Source organism: Pectinophora gossypiella, chromosome 11 (genome assembly GCF_024362695.1).
Source record: "Pectinophora gossypiella chromosome 11, ilPecGoss1.1, whole genome shotgun sequence".
Classification (NCBI taxonomy): Eukaryota; Metazoa; Arthropoda; class Insecta; order Lepidoptera; family Gelechiidae; genus Pectinophora; species Pectinophora gossypiella.
The window spans coordinates 8763578-8790261 of NC_065414.1; the positions used below are offsets into that span (position 1 = coordinate 8763578).

General features: G+C 36.5%; 1 protein-coding gene across 1 annotated transcript; it reads right to left on the minus strand.

The window, feature by feature from the left end:
• Positions 1-10620: 10620 nt before the first annotated feature.
• Positions 10621-21668, minus strand: LOC126371015 (odorant receptor 46a-like). Its single transcript, XM_050016208.1, has 9 exons — positions 21373-21668; positions 20623-20834; positions 19285-19397; positions 18456-18531; positions 17846-18014; positions 17270-17369; positions 13591-13704; positions 12043-12198; positions 10621-10739 (listed from the first exon to the last, which is right to left on the minus strand). The coding sequence occupies exons 1-9, from the start codon at positions 21666-21668 to the stop codon at positions 10686-10688; spliced, it is 1290 nt and encodes a 429-aa protein (XP_049872165.1). The 3' UTR covers positions 10621-10685.
• Between the last annotated feature and the right edge of the window lie 5016 nt (positions 21669-26684).

Below are 26684 nucleotides of genomic sequence, written 5' to 3' on the forward strand. Positions count from 1 at the left end.
GAGTCGCAATTTCATTAGTAGCGAAAGCTCCATCGCTGAGCGAGTAGCGTGAACTCCTCATTCATTAGTGCGAAGTTATGTGACCCATGTATAAAGTTGCCCTTTGAGATAGCTCTACAATAACTCGTATGAGCGGGGCGCGACGGCGGTTACTCCAACTTATTAAATGGCAGATTTGCGTTCCACTTACATTTTCCTAAGTTTACTACAAGTATGTGCGGCTAAAATATTGATGTAAGCGAGTGTTATTGAGTTGTCGAATGTAAACTTGCCTGTAGTACCTACGTACTACGGACTTAAGTCTAGAGTAAGTACTTACTACTACTATTATTAGATTCTTAGACCAACTACAAGTTTGTGTGAGGTGTTACGTTTATTTGCTATGAAGACGTAGAATATCTGGCGATGCTCGTAGTTGAGTTCCTGAGCCATTATCTACCTACGTTCTTTTATAGTTTGTTTTTTAATGTGTAAGTTAGGTGCCTACTTGAAAACGCTCGGTAAATGAAGTCGTATCTTGAGATTGTTCCTTAGGAGACAAAAAATTTACTTAATTAAAACACATAATAACGGGTTCTTACCGCGTTTAAATGGGGATATGAGACTCCCTATATTTCGACACTGTTGCAAGTGCCATGATCTACCTACTCCACTCCAATCTCATCAGTCATCCCGTGATCATGGCACTTGCAACAGTGTCGAAATATAGGGAGTCTCATATCCCCATTTAAACGCGGTAAGAACCCGTTATTATGTGTTTTAATTATGATAATAACCGCGTAAACTTAAAACAATGTATAAAAAATTGACTGCCTTCTTTATCGTTGATATTCATAGTAAACAGCTACAATTCATTATGAGATAAAAGTAGTTAACTCAGAAAAAAAACTGTAGACATAAAAAATCACTTATCTTTGTCGTACAGTCATGAGCAATATAATGTACCCAGTTGAGGACTCTGTCGCACTAACATATTTGACATTTAGTGAGACTTACAGTTCAATTTATCAAAAAAGTAAATGTGACATGGTACCAAAGTGTATACATATTAATGCTCGTGATCGTAGGTATGTAAAGAAATAAGTACCCTTTCTGTCGTCAGCAAATATACCTACTTCTGAAATGTTCTACTTATTGTGGAGCAATGACCTTCCTAGCAGCGTGATTGACGCATAAACAACCCGATTCTCGTTAATCCACAAGATCAGTCACGTGATTAATATATTATAACAATTGCCAGAAGTCATTCCAAAACAGGCAGCATCAGTTGTGTGTTGCGGATGAGGGTATTAATATTCCGCGGTTTTACCGCTCCGCTGTCTCTGCGGCTAGTGGCAAATTAGTTCGCAAAGTCTTCATTCATTAGTACCAAGTTGCGTAGCTAAAGTTTGAGCACTTCTGGTCGAGTGGAAATTGTGAGAACTGTCACATAGAAGTCCGCAGAAAGAAACGTGTTAGTTTGGTCCCGTTTAATACTTGAGCTCTGACGGACGTATCCTATTCCTCAAATGCTTTTGATGAAGAGGATTTCATCCTACTTGTTTGCCATAATGTCTATTTGGATACGCTAATCATGGTTTTAATGAGGGGAATTCGAAGTGGTAAGTTATAGATGGAGATAGAATGAAATGAAATGAAAATGAAATTTTTAATATTTTGAAATTCTTAGAATGTTTTGTTCATTGTACCTAAACGTGTTTAAGCAGGTACCTATTTTAAATGATTCCCAAAATCCATGAAATCGAAAATAAAATCTAATCTATTCTAGCCTATTCTCCTTATTTGGATTTGTCATAATATAGGAACACGCCTCTTTTCCGAAGGGATAGGCAGAGGCAATATAGTAACTCATATTATATATCAATGGAATAGGATTATAGTATACACAGGGTATTAGTAATACCATGTTTCTGAGTTGATAAGTTTTATTTTCTTTTTAAATTATTCGCAGTTCCATTATTTTTGCGACGGAAAATCCCACTTGATATCAACTCAAAATCATGGTCTGAATTGAATCATCCCCTCAGTATTCGGTACGGTGTCACTAAACTTATATGCTGGTTAAACTTATAGGTAATTCCGAATACATGACAGTGGTTTCATTCTTATTTGCTTTTAAAGTTTCCAGGAAAAGCCAGCAGTGGCGTGTGTTCTAAATAAGATTGACCCACCCAATATTGTAAAACTTAAAATACCTTTCATGGAAAATAATAGTATTTCTTCGCAGCGTGCATAGTGTAAAGCTAGGTCATAAGTCATATTAATAAGTATGTTGTTCCCCTATAGTGTCATTGTATCGTTTCGGCGTTATGGATACCGTGTATCATGACTGTATCCATTCTAGCAATGCATCAGTGATACGCATACGGTGATGGGATAGACAAAATGAAACATAATGATGCCTATTCGGGGCACACAAACTTAAGCTACTTATATATTTTGACAGCTCTTAAATTAGTGTCGGACGACGCTCAGTGGGTAGGCCCGCTACAAGGTGGACCGACGATCTGGTGAAGGTCGCGGGAAGCCGTTGGATGCGGGCAGCGCAGGACCGATCGTCGTAGAGATCCTTGGGGAGGCCTAAGCCCAGCAGTGGGCGTCGTACGGCTGATGATGATGAAATTAGTGCCGTCCTTCACTAACTTTTTTTCCTGTACAATATGTGCAAGAAAGAGATGCAGCTAGTTTTAGCCCTACCCTGTGGTTGCCCGAATCGAATATTTACTTTATATTATGTGGCATCAGCTCAAACTAAATCGATCAGCGAGCGTCACGATCCTTTCTAGTTTCTTTCCCCTCATCTAACTTTATCATCCTCTTTACCATCACATAATGCGCATAGGTAAGTACTCAATGTTGAACTTACCTTCCTAGAGCACTCTGCTTACTTCGTCGTTCCTTATAATATATGTTGGTCCAAACTACTCCAAACTACTTACACAAACTTAAAACCTTACCTTTTTTATTTTATTATACTAGGTTAGTACAACAAAGTATTCTATTTCGTAATTTTTAAAATATTTTCGTCTAACATTGACTGAAAAAGCATTAAATATAAAAATGGGAAGAGTTCGGTTCTCTTGACAAAGTTAGCATAAGTACATCATATTCCATTTCCATTTATATTCCATTTTAATCTATTATCTCATCGGAACTGAGTCACTATGTTTACGTGACTTAAGATAGTTCGTAGAATACATGATTTGTTTGTCTTGAATTTAGTTTAGTTCGCTATCAAGCTTGACCTTTACGGTTTCAAACTATTCAACAGTTAATATTACTTTGCTAGACAAATAAGCTTCTTACTAGTTATTAAATCCACTGAAACTAATCGTTATTTGCATTGACTATAACCCTCGATAGTTGTTTTTGCTGATATTTGTAATATGAAAAAAAGAAGTTTAATGAAATATTCTAACATAAGCAGTCTACACAGACCCCTACCACTGGACACAGGTCTCCCAGTTGGTCGGATAGAGTAATGAGCATACTCCATATTGCTGCTCCACTGTGGCTTGACAGTCAGACCCGATTCAATTTAGAACATTCGCGAAATATTATATTCTTATATGATGTAAAATTATTGTTAAATGATGAACTACCATATTCGACATATTTCATACTTTATCATTACCACTGTCAAGTAGGCAATTGTCCATCATAGTAGAAACGACACAAGCCCCATGTTGGATTTTACGAGATGTCCGGGAGGGCAAGCAGCTGTTTTCATGTTAGGTATGTGTTTTTTATTTGCTCCCTCCCAGAATAGCATAGAAGCGTATAATTGAAATCCAGACTCTATAAAGGTTCTAGTGAGAGGTTAGCGTGTCAAAACTAAATTCGATTTACAAAAATACAATTTCAGACAAGCCTTTCAGCTGAGGTGTTATGTTCACGTGTTTGCTTGAACGTTCAATGACCATACCTCAGGCAAGTCCGTCCTTATTTCACCTACCAAATTTAATCTACTATGGACTATTATATGTGTGTTTTTATAAATGAGCAGTTGGTCCCGACTATACCCGAAAAACACCTCCATCAACCCGCAGTTCGCAGTTGCACGTATATCGGCTGTTTACGTATGTAATTTATGTATTTAATTTTAGGTTTCAACTGTAAATCAGTGTATACATTGTTTTAAGTTTACGCGGTTATTATCATAATTAAAGCACATAATAACGGGTTCTTACCGTGTTTAAATGTGTGTGTGGAGTCTCATATCCCCATTTAAACGTGGTAAGAACCCGTTATTGGTGCTAATTCCTGTAAATACCATCTCATTTTATTTTAAGTTATATCTGTCATTTTCTTATGCGCCGAAAAGGAAAGGGACGGGTAATCGACAAGCATAAAATTTATGGAACACACGTCAATTTTAAGCACAAATCTAAACCAACCGTCTAAAAATTTTACATCCGTCAATAACCCGACACAGTTAAGTAGACAACACGTCAAACGGATTACATACCAGCGACGTACCTTTTGATTCGCCCGGGTTATTCATTCATTCACTCATTCTTCCTAAAATTAAGAGCTGTGAATCATCCGTCCCTTTCCTTTTCGACGGATATGAAAATGACGGATATAACTTTAAATAAAATTAGGCGGTGTCTGCAGGTATCGGGGCCATTGGCACGTCGCTGGTATGCAATCCGTTTGACGTGCTGTCTACTTAACTGTGTCGGGTTATTGACGGATGTAAAATTTTTAGACGGTTGGTTTAGATTTGTGCTTAAAATTGACGTGTGTTCCATAAATTTTATGCTTGTCGATTACCCGTCCCTTTCCTTTTCGGCAGATAAGAAAATGACAGATATAACTTAAAATAAAATTAGATGGAATTTACAGGAATTAGCACCATTATGTGCTTTAATTATGAATATCAGTGTTCTGTTGACTTAAGAGTGTTATGGTGCGCTGAAAGCCCTGTTTGCTCGTAATTTATGTTTTGTAATGTGTTGTTATAGGTACTTACATAAACAGTTTATCTACCTATCCCTATTATATTGATTTTCTTTATGAAAGTTTATTTAAGGAGTTAATATACGCTTCGAAGTGATAGTAGACTGTAGGATAGAAATAAAATAAAAACTTGGCTAAGTGTTTTCCGATGATCATATTAAAATTAAACATTTATTTTATGTACGGTCACGAGTACTAATATGTATACACTTTGATACCATGTCACATTAACTTTTTTGACAAATTAAACGGTTAGTCTCATTAAATGTCAAATATGATAGTGCGACAGGGTTCTAAAGTGGCTACATGATATTACTCATGACTGTACATAGGTATATAACCTTTAATTATTCAATAGTGTTTTTTTCTTAAGATCATTTTTAAATATTTTATTTTTACAAAATAAGAATGCCTTTTTTGTCTGTGTATTCCGAGACCCGAAAGACGGGCGGCCTTGATTCATCTAATTCTAATTATATCTTATTCCGAAATATTAAACGAATTTATCTAGAGGTTTCTTAAAACAAAGCCTGAAGAAACTTGTATTTTTGTTGTCGAGAATCTAACCTACCTGCCCCTGGATTTCCTACAAATTCTAACATTAAGAGTAGGTATCCTTTAATCAGAATCAATTAGATTCTCTCATATAGGTATCCGGCAAAGGAAACATGATACGTGGGATTACTAGGTACCTGATTAGTTTAATCTTACTACATTTCCTCTTCTGTATCTCATCTCTATGTGATTAACACGTTGATTTGACATTTATTAGTCATAGTTGTGATCCCACCTACGTAATGTAATTTAGTACCTACCTACGCGAGTGACTAAGTAGGTGGTAGAGCGGAATATTTAATTAGATCTTACATAGACTTGGATTTATATCACTGATTATGTTCCTGTATATGCTTCCCCTTAATCAACCGCGAAGGGCGGGGGGAATCGGAGGTATAAGAACAATAACAGAGTAAAGTTAGCATCGTGACTTCTTCTATTTACGTATATTCATTTTGAATAACACAATTATTTATTACGAGTATGACCCGTGTCTTTACGTTCTAAAATTATAGAACTGGCTCCAAAGTTATCATGACATTATCATATTACGTTCAGTCGGGTATGACCGAACGTTTCAATTTTCAGCCAATTATCCCAGAGTTCGTTCAAAATTGAGCTTGTGAACTGCTGACAATCGCTGAAAGTCACGAAATTAAACGGATATTTAGTAAGTTCATTACTTTTGTAAGCCTTCCATTTAGTACGAAATGTTGTTCTATAATGAAATAGTTTTGTTCTACTTACTCATATATGCTGAAGCCGCTAGCATGACATGTATTATTGTCCAGTGACTCTGGTCTTGACTATTGTCTTCGGCAGACTTGCGGCTTTGCCTATTCCGATAAGAATTAAAGCGTGGTCGTTAGTTTTAATGTCTACTAAAAAGTACTTGATCAGCAATAGACAAACATGAACTAGCAGATAAGTACTTTACCCGTTAAGAACTTTAGGTGCCAAATAGTACTATCTAATAATATGGAATTTCAACATTAAGCCTTGATCAGGCATTTTGAGGCTAATATTTACTGCACCCTTGATCCCTTCCTTAGAAAATAATTAATAACTAGTTGCCATAGCAGCAAATGATCCCTTTGCAATTAGATATTCTTGATTGGATTATGTTTCAGTCGGACTTGTATTACGCAGAAAAATCGATTGCTATAAACAAGGCGTGTCTGAGTGAAACAGAAGGAATTTTCTATAAGGGCTGAGGAAATTTATTGGGCCCCAACCTCCGTCATGCGCAGGCGGGGGCGCCAATTTACATAGGAATGTAATCAATTCCAGTTTCTTTGTTTGCAGAAATATCGATTGCATCAATAACAAGTAATAATTTAATCAAATTCTTCTGATATATCCTGCATGTTGGTAAAGAGCTTGTTTGTATAAGTACATTTACATTGATGTAGGGGCTTTGTAGCTTACTTTAAAATCTCGACGAGTATGTAGTGCCTGAAATATTTTAATCGAAAATATGGGTTGCTACTTGCTCCTCAATAAGAAGGAATTGTTAGATTAAACTTATTTTCGACGTTTTTGATGAATTTAGAGCTTGTTTTGTGTACAGTCGTTAATGAGAAGGCTTTGAGTTTATTCTGTAAACTTGATTACGTTGATTGTACTATACCTAGTTTGGCAGGGACATCAGATTGACTACTCAAGTGAGTCAGACACGTAAATACGCGTTCTATAAGAAAATCGTGCCTAATTTAAATGAAGCCAAGTCGAAAATCGAGAGAATTGCGAAGTTGAGTTCGAACTTGGCTGGTGTGTAAAACAAGATTACCTAAGTCTTTGCCGGTCAGTGATGTGCCCTTTTAGGGAAAGTTCCCTAAGTGGGAATGTTCCCATTGTTATAATTCTTTAATAGTAAGGCCACTGGCTGCTTTTCTTTTTCAAGTTGTTCTTTTCTTTTTCTTATCTGCCTAAAGGTTAGTAGGTAATAAAGCTCTCTTTACATAAGTTTTGTGCCTATTTACTACTAGGAACATTCCTAAAGTGGGAACGGCACTTCACTGTTGCCGGTTGATCAAGTAATGTACGATAAGGTGCAAAAGTTCAATCAGTTTCTTGCAAAGTAATAAATTAACTAGTTGTACTTAAGACCTCCTGGTTACATGTCGTTTCTGTAATAGACCAAAAACACCAACAAAAACATACATTTTATCATTATGACAACTAAAGGTTCATAATTTTACCACTTACAAGTAATTCGCTGGGCTCAGTGTGTGTACTTTTTCTCTTTGATTGTACATTACATACGTAGGTACACGTAACATATTTGTTCGAGCTGTTTGTAACAGAAAATAACATTACATAATCTTTCGACTATATCCGAATTGGGGTCGTTAGAGACACATCCATCGCAAGATGAATTGATTACCCACACCTCAACGAACTTTTTTTAACAGAGAATTTTACATACATACCTACATAAACTCACGCCTATTTCCCACCGGGGTAAGCCATGGAATTCCATTTGTTTCGATCCTAACACACTTCTCTTGTTTTTTTTTTCCTTTTTTTCTTTATTTATTTATAACATTTTATAAATTACAAATAGATTGTTTTACAAACATCACTAAACCTAAACAGGTTTGTCTCGATGCCTTCTTCTTCGGCATACGCCACACTTTCTCATTTTTACATTTAAAGAACTTACTTACACAAAACAAATCTTTACCATTTACCAAGGTGCTTCCTCCACATTCAGCAATCGTCTCATTACGCACGCCGGTTTAGAGTAGATCGTACTGAACCTTACACACAGAACACATACATACAACACAGACCACAAATAGAATCCTATTTGTTATTGACTAAGATTTCATTTAACTTCATTTGAGGGAAAAAAATACGCAAGACGAGAAATAAATGTAAACCTACTTAATTACTAATAGCATATTAATTTTTTAATTTTCACGAGCTTGATGTTAATTTTAAAGCAACTCGAGTTTTTTCCACAAGAATAGTAAGATGGATAATCACTATAAGAGAAGTAGTAAATTAGATTCTTAGACATTAAGTGACTGCTACTTGTAAGCACTGGTACCTAGCAAGTTTTCTGATTAGTTATATAAAAAATCTTTCGGACAATAGTCTGGCTTTTGTTCATTTTTCAATAACAATCAGAATGTAATGGAAACCTTTCTGAAATTGAAAATTAAGATATATTTGAACGTAAAAGCTAGAAGCTGACTTTGATTTATTCCTTTCATTCTCTTTATAATGGCTCTATTGACTGAATGTTAGAATGTTGAATAACGTAATTTGAAAGGTATCTACAGTAAATTTAAGCGTGATGTGGGTAAAAGAGACGATAAAAAAAATCGTAAAATTATTATATTGTAACGAATAAAGGTTGTATGCATGTACAGAGCCTTGGTAGGCCAGTTGGTAGAACGCTTGCCTCTCAGTTTGAGGTCGCAGGTTCGAATCCCAGCACCGGCCTAAATAATAATAATAATAATAATAAAACACTTTATTGCACACAAATTCACAAAACATTTACAGGATAAACTTATTCTAAGGTGGGCAAAGGCGGCCTTATCGCTAAGAGCGATCTCTTCCAGACAACCTTCGGCAGAGGATATAGTACACTTGTACAGCTGCAGTGTAGCGCGCAAAAAAGTAAAATAAAATAAGAGAAAGAAAAAATAAATAAATAAAAAATATATATAATTTATATAAAATATATATATATATATATATATACATACAATGATACATATAAGTAAAAATAGAATATTAGTTGCAAGACGATGATTTAGCCAAGAAATAATAGTGCAATTTAGATTTGAAAATAGCCAATGACTTTGAGTGCCTGATATCAGGAGGCAAATCATTCCACAAGTGCGTGGACTTCACAGTAAATGAATCTCTGTAGTATCCAGACCTTGAGAAAGGAGCCTTCAGCACATTGTCCATCCGCGAACGAAGTTCACGAGAACAGTCGCTACCTAAGAACTGGAAACGTTCCTTTAAGTAGGGAGGGGATCGAGGGTCATACAGCACATTATAGAGCAGAACCAAGACATGCTCATCCCGCCGTAATCTAATTGGGAGCCATTTAAGTCCTAAACCTATTATCGAATTCATGTTTGGATAATAAATGATGATCACGTGGTCAGCGGTGAAGGAAAACATTGCGAGGTAACCCACATACCCGAGAAATGCATTTAGGAGCTTTGTGACCTAACCTGTAAGCTGGTTTACCCTGGTAGGTCAGACAGGCAGTCGCTTCTGTAAAAACCGGTTCTGTCAAATCTTCAGGTTAGAGGACCCTGTGAAAAACGGGACAATGCTACGGAGATGCATCATGTATGTATAAAGTTTGTTTTTAGGGCCCTAAAGTTCAAAAGGAGAAACAGAACCCTTATAGGATCATTTTGTTGTCGGTCTGTCACGACCCTTTTACGCGTGCGTGTGTGGAGCTACCAAGTTGAAATTAACATCTACTACCTACTTTACTTTTTACTACCTACTTTTTTATGCGGTCCTTTGAAGCTGTAAAATAATAACCTTCCATATCAATACAATTCAGAGATACGACCATTTTAGCCTTATTTTCATACATTTTATCAGGAAATAAAAAGCTATGGGGGTACTTCCCTAAAATCAAGGGGCAGAAAGGAAGGTCTTATCGTAAGTAAAGGAAAAAATCCGAAAACCGCAAAATACATGCATTTTTGTGATTTTCGGATTTTTTCCTTTTTGCGATTACAAAGTTATTTGCAGTTGGTAAAGCAATCGCGACTATGTCAATGTATGGAGACAACATTTTTTCAACGGCAAAAAAATGTTTTTACGATTTTTTTTGCAGATAGTAAAGTAACGCGAAGTCAAAGCCTCGGTACCCTGGGTGCGCGAGTTGGACTCACACTTGACCGGCTCGTTTTTGTAATATAAAGCTTTTCTTTTTGAAGCAAACCGTTTCTTGGAACTTCAAACTGTTTACCGTTGCGAATACCGTAATAAAGTTGGACTGAAAATTGTTCTATTCAAAGTTCTACGAACGTGTAAGTAAATTAGGCTATTTTTAAAATTATATTTGAACTATGCTATTTCTATTCAACAGTATTTTCTGCCTCTAAATGTATTCATATAAATGTGCTGTGCTGTAGCCGGCGGCACGTGGCGCACCTCCACCGTTGTGCTGGATTTATTTATTTCTTCATATTTCTCATGACTGCAAACGCTTTGTAAGACCAGTTGATCAGCTGAAATTTTTTAAACTTTTAAAGCAACCATAACATCTACAACTTGTATTCGTCCCACTGCTGGGCACATGCCTCCCCTCACACGGAACATATTCAACCACGCTGCTCCACTGAGGGTTGTAGAGGTATTTTACGGATAAGAGCCAGGACCAACGGGCCTAACGTGCCCTTCGAATCATCTTACGTTTTCAGAAAATCAGGTAATTCAAGCCTGAACAGTCCTTACCAAACAAAGGACAGTCTCACAAAGTGATTTCGACAATGTCCCCGCCGGGAATCGAACCCGGACCTTCAGATCGTGAGCCTGACGCTCTAACCACTAAACCACCGAGGCTGTTGAAACTTTTAAAAACAAAGAAATATTAAAGAAACTGGCTAACACTTGAGTAGGTACCTACCTAGACATTTTTATATTTGTTGTTGCGTATTTCTGAAGTACTATTGAGCCGCTATAGGTTCCTCGTACATGGTTTATATAACTACCTACTAACACTTTTAAATTTAATTAAATATTTGTTTTATTTTGGTAGCCGGGACGGATTGCTTAGCGTGCCCTTCATAATAGCAAATAGCATTCAAAAAAGTAATTGTAACAATGTGAATTTATAACAAAAAAAAATGTTTAATAAATTACATAAAGTAACGCTAGTGTCCAACAAATCATCATAATCTTCTTCTTCTATTGTGTGGGTTGTGAGGTGGATTACCAACCTCATCAACCCTGGTGTCAGGGTTACTATTGAGTCGCCAAAGGCCACTGACATGACTCATGTAACGATTAGGTACATCAGTAAGTAGTAACCGGGACCAACGGCTTAACGTGCCTTCCGAAGCACGCATCGTCTTACTTTCGGACAATCAGGTGATCAGCCTGTAATGTCCTAACCAAACTAGGGATCACAAAGTGATTATTGTGATATGTCTCCACCGGGATTCGAACCCAGGACCTCCGGTTTGTGAGCCCAAAGCTCAACCACTGGACCACGGAAGCCGTCATGCGGGTCATATTATCATATTTTTATGATAATAAGATGATGACCTACATGGTGGCAGGTTTTATCGTGATACATTTCTACGGACTTAGAAATACACGTGTATGAGTAATCAATAACCGTGTTCAAACGTCATAATCAATGTTACGTTAAAATTCATAAATCGGTCAAAAGGTAAAATGAGATTAATTATTAATCATCTTATACTGGCTTCTATTTCTTGACTAGCATTTTGTAATTTTATGTTTGACCCGGTCATCTAGCCTATCTTGTTTGACCCAATAACAAAATTAGTCATAATTTTTACTCACAATGGTGTAAGTGTCGAGCGAGAGGGTGAATACTTTCCCTGCGGAGACTCGCAGAGGACGCTTGCAGCGCTCCAAGAAGATGATGAGGTACATGTTTGTCTTCGGGCTGTTGGTTAGCCAGGGACCCTCGAACGCTGCTTGACGAAGTTCTATGCTCTGGGAATAAAAAATAGTATTATCTCTGTTTCATTTACCTCCTAAGGCCGAGATTTCCAAACACAATAGTTAAACAGTGGGGTTTGGATTCTAAAAGGACATTCGGTCTTACGACTTTATAGAAGAAAGTAGCAACATGAGGCGGCGCCAGGAGCATCCCGGGCGGATCCAGCTTTTATGTCAGGGGGGGGGGGGGGGGTTCACCTGGTCACAGACAACCTATCTCCGTAGAATCAGATAAAATTGCAGCGGCCACCCATGACCCAACCTGGGGTCATGACCACCATGACTTTGGATCCTCCCATAATGCCGGGCTGGTTGCTAAAGGTACCTAGGTACGCCGATGTCATCGTATTATGTGGCAAAATTCGGGTCGTGCGGCGCAGATAGTTGCGCATCGTTGCATACAATTTTATACAATAGGGTGAAAGTGACATCGTAAGGATAACTTTGCGGGATCGTAATTAATACTAAGGGGGATGATTCAGACCATGATTCTGAGTTAATATCTAGTGAAATTTTCCGTCGCTAAATTAATGATATTTTTTTAGTTTTTTTTATTATTTTCAATTAAGTAGTTCTATACTTTTGCGACGGAAAATTCCGCTTGATATCAACTTAGAATCATGGTCTGCATCATTCTTCAAAGTTTTCGTTACGATGTCACTAACACCCTGTATATTTAGGATTTATACATTTCAAGCTAAGATACTATTTTACAGCCCACCCAATGAATAATTTCGCACTGGTTGATGTGGGTCTTCGAATAGGTTTATTTCGTAAATTATAAAGATTTAACCGAATGTGAGGCTATTTCGATTGGTTTGGGCTAGACAGTAGATAGGTACCTTGACCACCAAACCAGAGCGACTGTACCTAATCCAGTTGATTGAACGAAGGCTGGCTCGATCCAGAAAAAGAATATATATTTAAAACTTATTTCGTTTAAATCAAGAATAAAACATAACGCTGGTATCTCCGAAGAGATAGATAGAGGTGTAAAGTATAGTATATACCCATTCCTCGCTAGCTATGTTTAAGTTCCATGTAATAGGGGTCGAGTCTTTTGCCATTAACCGGGCACAAATCCTTGGAACCACGTGATATCAATGACTTATGATCCACAAAGTCGAATTCAGTGGTTTAGTGATCGAGCCGGGATTCAAAGTCGTTTAAAAGTCGTTTATAATAAACGTTTCTTTCTTTCTTTCTATAAAAACTTAAATTAAGTAGGTACACTGTGTCGATCACCTTAGCTAAGATAAGATAACTTAGATGTAGTAAACATTATAATAAATCAAAAGAACGGCTATTCGTCACACAAACAATCAACCGCTACACGAAGACAGAGGAAAGCGGTCACGAATTCCAATTTATTACCGCATACATTACCTTCCAAATGAGCTCATCTCCGAACCAGCACAGAATGAACACTTCAATCAGCATGCACGTCAGATATATTGCCATCCACATCATTTGCATCGGATGACTCATTGGCTCCTCGATCTAAACCAAAACCACCTGTCAATATGTGTGATTGATGATCTTTACATGATTGTACCGTACCTATGTAAAAATACCTTAACAAATTTACCCATTCATCATTGTCGGAAGAAATGTAAATGGATGGTTAGCTGCTGCGGGGAAGATGTGTGGTTCTTATGATATGGAATATGTATTAATATTGTGTAGTATGTTTTGATATGTTTTCTGTTCTTTGACATTTTACTACTAGACAGTAGATAATTATTTAATTATACAATTGTGACAGCGTGATATTTGAGAAGTCATTTATTTGTGCTTTAAAAATTACGTTAAGAAAAGGGACGCAGGAACAAAAAGTAGAAAATCTATTCAACAAAGACCATGTCGCCTAGATAAAATACCCTTCTGTTTCGGACCTTTGTACCTAGTTAAATTGCTTTAACTATTTTGCGTAGGTACTCTGTTTTATTCATAATGAAGATAAATAACATATATTATAAAAGAATTAAAAAGCTATGCCTGAACGAGTTCTAGTAGAGTTGTGTGTTGAGGGAGGCACTTGCTAGGGTTTTAGTTAATAAAACGCCGCGCCGGGGCAGTTATGAAACGATGCACACTGTATTGTTGTTGCACAGGAAGAGATACAATTATTACATGTTACCACCTTAAAGAATAAAAAACCAATATTTTAGTTGATGTTGCCAACAATGCCCTAGTGCATTAATGTATTCAGTTAAATTTGGAACACGATTCAGAATCTTGAGATATGATAGGGACGTCGTAAAGCGTTTTTTAGTAATCAGGCGCCGAGTATTTGGTGCGCAGCCAAAATGGTCAGCGTATATCTTGTTTATTTTATTTATGAACGAGCGAGATTAAATTAAAGAAATGTGCATTATTTGATTTATTTATTTTTTGGGTTAGAGCCCTCAGCACTCCACATTTGCCCGGACAAATCGTAGCTGATTTCGCAAACAGACGTATCTCCATTATTTTGCTAAAATAATTTGTACAATAACAAAAGGTGCAAACTCAGACACGAAGTGACGAAGTAGTCAATGCCTAATCATAAGTTTGGTAACAAAAAGGCTGCAGCCGACGAGTCACCTTAATAGTGTGGGTACGTTTCGGGATTGGAAGGAAACTCACTGAGTCCAAGGAGAAACGAATTTATTCACTATACACACGGTAAAGCTTCCGTACAGGGCTTCGCGGTATAACTCCGTCACCGTCACTTCACTTAATTTCGCGACACTCGAACACAGCACGAAACACGACATGAGCACTGCACTAACACTGCGCTTAACACCGCACTTGACACTGTACTTTACAGCTTAAAACACTGTACTTCACTTCCACTTTTTCTTTATCACTCATTCACTCCTTGCTCATCCCGCTCTTTATATACCTGCCCCGCTCTTTATGAGATTGTGCTCATTATAGTTCATATTTAGGTAGTTTATCATTTCCTACCACGGTTATTAGGTGTGGTTTGGTGAGGAATATACCTTAAAAAATTAAGTGGAGAAAGTTTACTTAACTCGAAAGGGTTTTGCATCCGCAGCTTGTTTTGGGTAGAGGGCTCCGGCGTCGGTATAATGTCGATATCGATCGAAAAATTCGCAGGATGAGCACTCAGTGGTGTAATGGTTAACATGCATTCCCGGCTAGACAAGAGCTGCGGTTTCAAATCATATCCGAATCATTTATTTTCTCTTTGAGAATTTCCCTAAGCACGTGAGTGCTATGAAAACACAATGCTTTGAATGTACTTGAGTACATTTTTATTGCCTTTTCAATGTAGGTAGTAGTAAGTGAGATAAAAGAAATGAAGAACTGGTTCTAAAGTTCCTTTCACTGGAGACTGCCTCTTTTACGAGCTAGAGTAGTAATACTTTCTTCTCGTAGAAATTAAAAAGTGCTTACAATGGGACCTGCATTAAATTGATTAACTTCCCTTTAGTGAAGGTGTTTCATGTATGCTCGGCTTAATATAAAATAATTAATTAGTATGCAAATTTCTGATCCGATATTTTTGTTCTAAGACAAAATACGAGAGGTGTTTAAGAAATCCGTTTAAGCAATCAGAAGTTCACTTATTAAAATTTGAATTTTGTTTAGTTATTTTTGTAATAATTAGTAATGTACTTATATGAGTAGGTATGTAGTTTTATAGTATAAGGGTCATATCAGGTAACTTACACTGGTGAGGTAGCGTTTATATACAACTGGGTCCTGTGCTAGGTTCAAGATAAATTATGAAATTCTGATTACTAAATAAAGACAGATATAGAAGTGACGAAAATATATTATTTTTTCTATTTAATTTATTTATGAAATTTAATCAAGAAAACGTAATAATAAGTCCGACATTTTATCATGTTTTTCTATGACGTCACAGTGCGCTTTTTCATACAAATTCCATAGCAATTTCGTGTTTGACGTTAGTAAAAAGTAACTGATTTGACTAGTAGGAAAGGTACATTTTGTTGGTAGCGTGAAAGTGCTTCCGCCATCACGGTGTCCTTGTAAGGCCCCTCTTCCCGCTTGATATGAGAAACATAATAATTACCTAGTTATGTTTGGTATTGGATTGAACTATTTATGAAGAAAACCTCATCCAGTAAAGCTGGTATAAAATAAACGATGAATACCGTCGATCTTATCAAGGGTTTGCTCAATGGAAGTAGCATGAATGTATTTCCTAAACGGGGTGGGTGACATTCTCCTTGTTTTCGATTTACGAGCGTAGAAATGAGTCCAATCCGCTTCAAACGCCAAGGTTTGTCAGATACACAATAAAATTTATTCTCAGTTCGTTTCCAGTGCCGCGCCGGTTCGGAAGTTCTGTTCTCCAAGCGTAAGCGAAAAATGGAATAAAAACGATATAGTTCGATTGGTAGTGTGTAGGATGGGAATAACAGAATTTGTTTTTCTCGGCTGTAAGCATGTTATGGGATTGACGGTACAAAACACAAATAGCCTATATATACGTCCCATAGTACCACTGCTGGGCACAGTTTTCCCCTTAATCATCTGGTGTGGTGGGTATGTAGCATACTGGAGTGTTTGGGCTAGTAGACCGGCACAAAATAAGGCCTGCAATAGCAATTAAAGGGTAGCTTTTATCTTTTAGTGGTTAGAACATTTGGCTTACGATCACCAAGTCCGGGTTCGATTCCCGATAAGGACATTGTCGAAATCACATTGTGCGTCTGACGGTTCAAATATAAAAAACATACATGTTATATGAACTGATTTCAAATAAAAAAAAAACAATGTTTATAGCGTATAGTCATCGCGGTGATCGTCTTTGTAAAGTAAGTGCCATGTCCGATCTACCAATGTGACAATTTTCAAGGTGCAGCGGTAAAATTTAGATTTTATAATGGCTGACAGATCTTCAAAATACTTGGAAAGCAGTGTTCTCTATTATACACTTGCCGCATAGCCGTAGCGACGCATACTCGTGCAATTATCAAGATCCGTCGTACTATTATGTCATTTTAAGGCCGAGCAAAAAGTTCCTTTCGCATCTAAGTAATACTTACAAAGGATTTCAAATGTTTACAGAAAATGTTCGTACCGACAGAAACTGGATGCCGACCAAACAAAGCACCATAACACTCAGCATAAATTGCAATGCCGAAGCCAAGCTGAAAGCACTTTCAATCATCGACACGTATCTGAAATCAAAACCATTTGCGAACTCCGTGTCCGGACTTCGGAAGATAAAGTTCGCTTTGTCTCTTTCCGATTTGTTTGATAGATGAAAGAGATGGCAAAGTTTATTGCGGAAAGTTTAAAACTCATGCAGGTTTTTCGGATTTTTAGTAGAGCTATTGAAAGAAAGTTGACAGTGTTATGCACTAAATATAAAATAAATAATATCAAACTAAACTATGTTTGCAATAGTATCCTAGTGGAACTTACACTTAATAGCATCTTAAACATACATACAATAGCATCTTATTATTATGCAAATAATCACAACAATTTACTTTTTGTACTTTATAAAACAATAATTTTAGCACAAAAATAGCAACTTTTAAACGTTGCTCCTCCCAAGTGTGTGTTTTTCTTTTATCTTTAAGAAATGTTTTGTGTGTATAAACCTTGTAATACAGCAGCTGGTTCAAAATCTAATTAAGCTGGAACTCACTTTATAATACTGTTGTGATGTACGATGCACTCCTTGAGCACGGCTCTCGTGTAATAGTCTGTCGTGGTGTTTCCATTACATTTGTTCTCGGTTATGGCTTGCCTGCGACGTCGTTCTGCCACCATGGTAAAATTGCGCATGTTAAACGCTAATATTTCTATTTGCCCAACTGAAAATGTTCAAAAGTTCTCAAAAAAGAACTCTTAGGAATATAACTTGTGAAATATGACGGCGAAAATGTGCTTTGATGTTTACTTAGAACCTCTTGCTACAAACAGGAATCAATTACATGAATTTTGATGGTATAATATTGAAATATTTCAGAACTTCCGGATATTTAATTAATACTTATATTGAAAGCAGTAATCGTGGAGTATAATAAACTGTAACGTCAAATGTTGATTCTAGGTATTTAGATTTAGCGATATTCTGTCTCTGGCAATTGACAGTGAGCATTTCACAACCGCGCAATAATCAGTCGATTCAATAGCATTACAGGGCCAATTTCGTCAAAGCTGTTTCTCGGTATGGAATACTTAATAGCTCCTGAGGTACACAAGCACTTACAAAGCATACCTAGCAATAACAGTGTCAAAGCAATTATGCTTACTGGCCGAGGCGACAAAGGCAGCTAACAATGTGTCCATAACGCCGTCTATTATACACGTCGCCGGTTTGTAATAGACCTGGGGAAGCAAATTGCCAATTATATTGTTATTTGTATGCTTCAATTAGTGTTAGATTAGAGATGAGTTCTTTATAATTCAATTGTATATAATTATCAAGAGTTTGTAATCCAAGTGTTTACAACATCATAACAATATATCGTCGGTGCTAATTTAAAATCTGTTATGTGCAATCGTGTCAAATTTACAGAAATTAAAAAAATCTTCCGCCTGAACTGAACCTGAACTGTGTTAAAAAATATTATAAAAGATATTTGTTATTTACGTCCATAAGAGTTTGTACTGAATGTTTTATGAGCAAAAAGAAATTTGGTGAGGGCGATACACAAGAGCTTTTAAATTGGCTACGACGATATACAGTTTTTACTATACAGGGTGTTAGTGACATCGTAACGAAAACTTTGAGGAATTTTCCGTCGCAAAAGTATAGAATTGAAAATAATTAAAAAAAACTAAAAAAAATCATGAATTTTGTGACGGAAAAATCATCCACTTGATATTAACTTAGAATATAATATAAGTATTCGTTACGATGTTTCTAACACCCTGTCTATAATATATTCTAAAAATCTCTCAGTCAGTCAATAATTATTTATTGCACGAAATAATAACATAGGTATAAAACAGTCACAAACGTAACTCTGTGGTCCATCGTTTTTAAAGTCCGCCTGAAGTCTTCTAAACTCCTAATATACCTAACTTTATTAGAAATATTAGCAATAATCTAAAATTAAAATTATAAACCATACTTACATGGTGAATATAAATGATCTCATAAGCTGGTGATTTGTAAACGTCGAAAAACGGATATTCGACATTCGTGGGCAGAACCTCGAAATTCTCCGTCAGAGGCATAATGATGCCCACTGAAACATTTGCATATTTCAATGGAACACTAAAATGAATGTATGCACCCAATCAAGACGGATTTAAGGCCAATTATAACGGCACAATATAAAGTTGGGTATGTAAATAACGTTTATTGCCTATTTTTGCTTTATAAACATTGTAAATAACTAAATTGGTTTTAATGATTATTTGCTTATGTGCGTCAACCACAGTTTTGAACTGTTCTTACTATTGATTATATTCAATCCAAATCCTAATCCTTTTAGTTGAGTGATAGAGTGAGAAACAGTGTGATGAGACAGAGATGTGGTGTAAAAGACGATATAGTGATTAAGATTGAGAAGGGAATGTCAGGTTGGTTTGGACACGTAGAGCGGATGAAGGATAATAGAATTGCAAAAGCGGTATATAAAGCAAAAGTTGATGGTAGGGCTGGCAGAGGAAGACCGAGAAGGACTTACGATAACCAAATTGGAGATGTCCTTAGAAAAGGTTTAATACGATCTACTCTGAACCGGCGTGCGTGTATGAAGCGATTGATGAATGTGGAGGAAGCAAGAGAAGTGTGTCAGGATCGAAGCAAATGGAATTCTATAGTCTCTGCTTACCCCGGTGGGAAATAGGCGTGAGTTTATGTATGTATATTCAATCCTACTTATTTTATGTTTTTGTTTTGTAAATAGTAATCTGATTTATTATAATATATTTAATTTTTAAAACAGCACACAATTTTTTTTTTGTAAATTGCCTAGCGGGCTACACACAGATATGTGTGTAGGAACTATACAATGTAAAATAATATTAAAGAAGTGTTATCTGGGCGCATGTTAAACTATGTAGAAGCGAGTTAAGCTCATTCATTCTCTCTCCGTATAAACCTGTACGGGGTTATTTTTTGTAGAGGGGCGTTTTATTTTTTCACGATTGAATTGTTTGTGTGATATTGAATAAACAAAAAAAAAATATGTTAACTCACTTTTGTGGTGTTTGTTGTATTCTTAGAAGACTAAATGCTACAGAAAATTATGATATAAAATGTTCTTTTATCTACCTATATGTTAGTCTGTCTGTCTGTTAGTCTCTGCTTACCCCGGTGGGAAATAAGCGTGAGTTTATGTATGTATAAATGTGTTACTCTATTTCTAGCTTTTTAGCCTCTTGCAATGCTTTCCTATGTTATTTCATTCTACTTTGTTAGCTTTGTCATTGGGTGACTGTTTCTGATTTGGAAATAACACCTACCCGAAACTGCTCCGACGCACATGGTAGAGTAGTACGACATAACGTTCCGCGCCCGTTCGATGCTCTTGCGCACAATCTCCCGATGTTCGGCTTCTTTTGGCTTGAATTCCTTGCAGTACAAATATGTAAGCAGCTGCATTATCTTATCCCTGTTCATCCAGAATACTGCGATTTTGAAGTACGTGTACATTTCACTTAGGAAAAGATATAATCTGTGAAAGAAAATTTGAAAATAATATGACTTGACGAAATAAATTCTATTACATGTTATAACTTGGCATGTTAGGTCTCCAAAAGATATTTTTTTCCAATGACAACGTAATTACAAAATAAATTTGTACAATTTTCGAAATATCTCTCTGTAAAACCTTAGGTCCGATTCTAAAATAATGTAAAATTAATATAAATAATATATTTTCGAGTTAGAAAAATATTTTAAATACATTTTGACTTGAAACAAGCATTATAACATAAGAACCTTTTCTAAAATTAAATTCAAATAATGTGATAACACTGTGAAACTTTAAATATAATTTTCACATTACATTGTCCTTGCATCATCTAACTTGAATAATTATTTTTGACTAATTAATTTAGGTTCATTTCGAATCGAAGTGAATTAGTTTGCTAATTAATTTTAGAACTGAGAGTTAAGTACAGGGGAAGAGTTTTGCGGTGTTCTACTAAGTTAATTAAATAAAATTAAAGAGATCAAAGCAAGTATGTAGGACAAGCAAATAAGTAATATACCCTGCAGCGATGTCCCCGATATTTTCCCTTCGTCTCAGTAAATAAACAACTTCGCCGATTCCGGGTAGAAAACAAACGAGCCATAGGGAGACCAAAGTGAACAACAACTGTATCCAAAATAGTATAGATCTTGGCGAAAAATCGTTGTACCACATCCCGTAAAACTTCAACCAATAGATATGGATAGCGTGGTACAGACGCGGGTCTAGGTCTTCCCAGGACTCCGTGACTCCGTAGGGGAGAATTGGCTTCAGTCTTGACAATTTCTTCTTGACATTTTCAGTAAGGATTTTCATTTTTATCGCGATTGACGTGAAGCCCCTGACGTGAAATGTGAGAATGGCTTACTTCTTAATAATGTGCGTCTTTTATCGTACAAAGTGGGAGAGCGGCTTTAAGTGGATATTATACATTATTTTGTACGCCTGTTGTTAAGGAGTAGCGCTTTTAAAAGTTTTTTTCGTCGGAAAAGTTAAATTGATGTTTTCGCCATATTTTTATATAGAATAGGTACCAAAATATATGTAAGAATATCATTACAATATCATTATTATTGAATATCATTTCATATTTATTTACATAGGTACCGTAGAAAAATTAAAATGTCGGGTGTAAAACAAGACAGATCTTTTGTTCAAGATTTTGAATAGATAATTGTTTTGTTCTTCGCAATAGTCCCCTGTACTGAGTTTTGTCATAAGGTATCAAGTTGACTGAAGGCATGTCCATAAGGGCCTTATCTCACTAGGACACCATGGTTTTGCCGTAAATGGTATATTATTCGGGATTCGGTCAATGGCTGCGCAACCAACTTTTATACAACTGCATACATTTTGTTGGTGGCGTTAAGTACCCCGATACCGACCCAGGACCCCGTGGTCGACGATTTTCCTCAATCAGCGCTTATCGCTATCGACCTACTAAGGTCCATTAATTCTTTCAAATAATTTTCCTCCCAGACGCCCTGAGCAGAGGTTCGCGCCCAACTGGGCTCCCTCAGGCCTGTTGTCTTAAACGTTGTACCAGGTGAGAGCTTTCTGCGCTCCCCATTTGTCCGGCCAAGTAGTTAATGCCATCTGCGGCAAATCTACAATAAGTCACGGCAAAAAAGAAATAGTTGGTGGCGCAAACGTAGTTCGGCCAAGTAGTGAATGCACTTTGCGCATTGATTTGCGGCAAATCTGTCATGCCAAAAAAAGAAATCGTTGTGGAACCTGATGGGGTACCAGTGAGATAGGGTCCAAGTAATTTGTTTTTATTGTGGAAGGCAATTGTAGAATGTGCCTTTAAAACAGTTTATTTAATATGTCCACAAAGGCAATTATAATAATTACCACAGCAATATAATTACGCTGTAAGAAAAGGTAGGGTTGTCTTAAATACGGATAATTGTGTTTTCAAAGAGGGTTCACACTTAGTATTCAATTTTGATGCAAATACAAAGGGACTGCGAATATTTGAATAGAAAACTATGTTCTTGTGTGTATTGTCGAATTTGTATCATATCATAGCATCGCTACGAATATATTTTTCTGAAAATTGACTGAGGTAATAAGTTATTATTACTATTAAGTAATAACTTTTATAGAAGATATACAAAAATATAGAAAAGGTTATAAGTAACTTGAAAATTGTTTATGGAAAATATATACTATACAGTAAGTATGTTTTAAGAATTACATTTATTAATTTTCACGTGTATACTATACATTTATTTTTTAAATTTATTTGAGCCGTGTCAGATAGATAGATAGATAGATAAAATACTTTATTGAGCACAATGGACACAAAATACAGAGATAAGGACAACATATACAGAAAAGCACAACAGGCGGCCACGTTGATAGAACGCTTGCCTCTCACTTTGAGGTCGCAGTTTCGAATCCAGCACATGCCTAAATTCATGTTTGGATCATAAATGATTATCATGTGCTCAGCGGTGAAGGAAAACATCGTCAGGAAACCCACATTCCCGAGAAATGCATTTTCTGAGGTATGTGACCTAACCTGTATTGGGCTGGTTTTCCCTACGCGGGTTGGAAGGTCAGACAGGCAGTCGCTTTTGTAAAAAATTGGACCTGTCAAATCTTCATGTTAGGTTAGAGGACCCTGTGAAAAACGGGACAATGCTACGGAGATGGATTCTGTATGTATAAAGTTTATTTATTTAGTAAAATTTATGCTTTTTTTGTACCAGTAGATTAATTGCAATTTGTTACAACAATTAAAATCCATCTGTGACGATGTGTCATCGTGAATAAAGGACTGAAGACGCGTTTCAATCTTCAAGATTCACCCCGAAGCTTCATTCGATGATATTTATTAGCTATCTCACATATCATCGCGCTCTCTTACAAATTTAAAATGTAATCTTTAATAGTATGAATGTTATAAAACCGAATAAAATCTGCGTAAATCTATGCTAGTACTTGATCTGCCGTCTCCGGCGTCCGTTGATAGGCACGGTGCCAACCCGGCAACTTGGCAAAACTGGAGCAAAAGCTGTCTTATAAAGTACTATACTTTTTCTCTATTGTTTCCATACCTTTGTAGAATGTCATTAGTCTTCTTTTAATGTCATTAAAAGTGCGCTTCCTTAGCGATAGTATAAGTATAGCCAAAATTGTGGGATATAGAAATAACTCGGGATATATTTTAAATGTCTTTACTCCTTATATTTTACCCCAAAATAGTATAAGTATTAGCAAGAGTAGAGTGTACGTACAAACGAATAAAATAATAAACTGTCAGACTTAATTATATCATTTGTTTATCCATATGGTACCCGGACGGTCCATACGGACACAGTTAGGGGACTTCAATTTTAAAAAAGAATACGAATTTTATAAAACGGAATAAAATCTGCGTAAATCTGTGTCTAATAGATACTTGAATTCTCAGTCTCCGGTTTTCCGGAAAAAAAATAATGAAGATATATTGTTATCTTAAACACAAATTCAATCATCGAGAGGAGATATATAACAAGGGACACAATAGTTGTAAAAAATATATTTTTGTAATCAAGAATAAAATAAAAATCAATTAGCCAAAGAACTGTCTTCAAACTTCATAATGACAAATGGTACAATTATTAAAATCATCTCGAAAAAATACGAATTACGTAATGGGGAAAAGTTAATAAATCATGTTTAAATGAGCCACCTTTCAACGTTGGCAGCCGCTGACTGATCGTCGGCTTACACCAAATATATTATGCAAAAAAGTGATAAAATATGAAACGATTTATGTGATTCGCAGAGGCTGAGGGCGTATTTGCATAATCACCGTTCGCCGGCCGCACAAAATGAAATACGTGATAGCACAAACAATGCAAAAACATCGGCTACTAGTGTACCTACCGAGCCTTTTGATGAATTTGCGCGCGTTACGCCGCACAATGGCACAAGCCAGCAGTTTATCTCATTTTACTTCTTTATTTGGATACCTACGCAATACAGTGGTTATTCACTATGAACATACACACTCATTCTATTCAAGGATAATATGTGTAATACTTTCCACTTTATTGATTGTGGTTGTTGATAACTCTGTCTGTTAGCCTATCCAGAACTTACCTGACAATAATGCTGCCAAACATACTATCTACAGATGCTTATTCGGTTTAATACCAAGCGGTGGACCCAATGCCATATCTGAGATGAAATTTGTATTTTTTGCTGTTTTCTTTCAATCCAGACAGTCTTTCGTGCTGCAGTTGAGTGACAGGTGCTCCTCTTGATACTATTTGTTGTAGAATATTCTCTTTCAATTGGAAATACAAAGTACTTGAAAGTTTATCTTAGCTTTAGGAGATTCTCGAGCGCACTCGGTGAAGGAATAGTAAATGCTATATTGTTCTCCTACACTTTACATTCAAAACGGAAAATATAAACTATTTGTTATGTTACGGTACCTTATTTTGCATTTTATAGCTTGTGAATATATGTAATATACTTAGTGTAAGTTAAGATAAAAGTAGTTTGGTGTAGGTTAGTATAGTTATTGGTGTCTATTCGGGCAACTACCAACTTAATTTCAACTTGACAGGGCTGAAACTAGCTCTATCCTTTTCTTACACGTATTACAAGTGCAGGACGGCACTAGTTTAAGAGATGTCAAACTAAAATTAGGATTAGTATGTATCGACCCGAATAGACACAAATAATGTACTTGACAAAACACGTTTGGTTTTGTGTTAGGATAAATTATGATAACAGAGAAATATGAAGCGTGGACAATAAAACGTTTGATATTTAAAAATATTCTAGGTATTCCAAATCATGATCAAGAATCAATTATGCCTACAATTAACGATTTCCTTGTTTATCTTTTCACAAACTAGTAAACCAACAGTGATTCTAATGTTACGGGTAATTTATTATTCTAGCCTTCTTCTATGTAAAGTTGAACAGCAGAACAAATATTGTACGAGGACTAACACCTCCCTCTAATCACACAGACTAGTAAGACTAATAGACATCGCCAGCAGGCACCCACATTATACTTCGGTAGATATTGCATATTGAGGAGCTCGGTGGCGCAGCGGAAAACGCGCTCGGTCTGCGATTGTTGAAGTTAAGCAACTTTCGCAAAGGCCGGTCATAGGATGGGTGACCACAAAAAAAAAGTTTTCATCTCGAGCTCCTCCGTGCTTCGGAAGGCACGTTAAGCCGTTGGTCCCGGCTGCATTAGCAGTCGTTAATAACCATCAATCCGCACTGGGCCCGCGTGATGGTTTAAGGCCCGATCTCCCTATCCATCAATAGGGAAGGCCCGTGCCCCAGCAGTGGGGACGTTAATGGATTGGTGATGATGATGAGATATTGCATATTGAAGGTACACTCTGATACGAATTAGAGGCATATCGTACGAATTGCTACACACCCAACAGTATATAGCACGATACAGAATGTGGTAAGAAAATTGCTTTCTTATGTGTGTCTATATGTCGGAGCAGGTGGCCCATGGATTGCCTACTCAATATCTCTACTACTCAGATACCCCATTACATGAACAAACTATATTCTTAACCACTAGATCCACTAGGACTTGTACTCGCACGACCGAAACGTAATGACAGTTTCTAGGATGCGTGTACGCTGTCGGCCGAACTGCCCTCTGCTATTATTAGCTCTCTCTCATTCGACTGGTTACCTACAGCGCATGCGCGCACTACCTTTCTAGACTCCGTCAAAGCACCGGATTGGTCCTTGCGTTTCAGTCATCGATCTTTAGTTTTGACCGTACCGAGATGATCAAATCTACTCTCACACTATTGACGCCTTCGACATATAAAAGTCGACATTAATCTA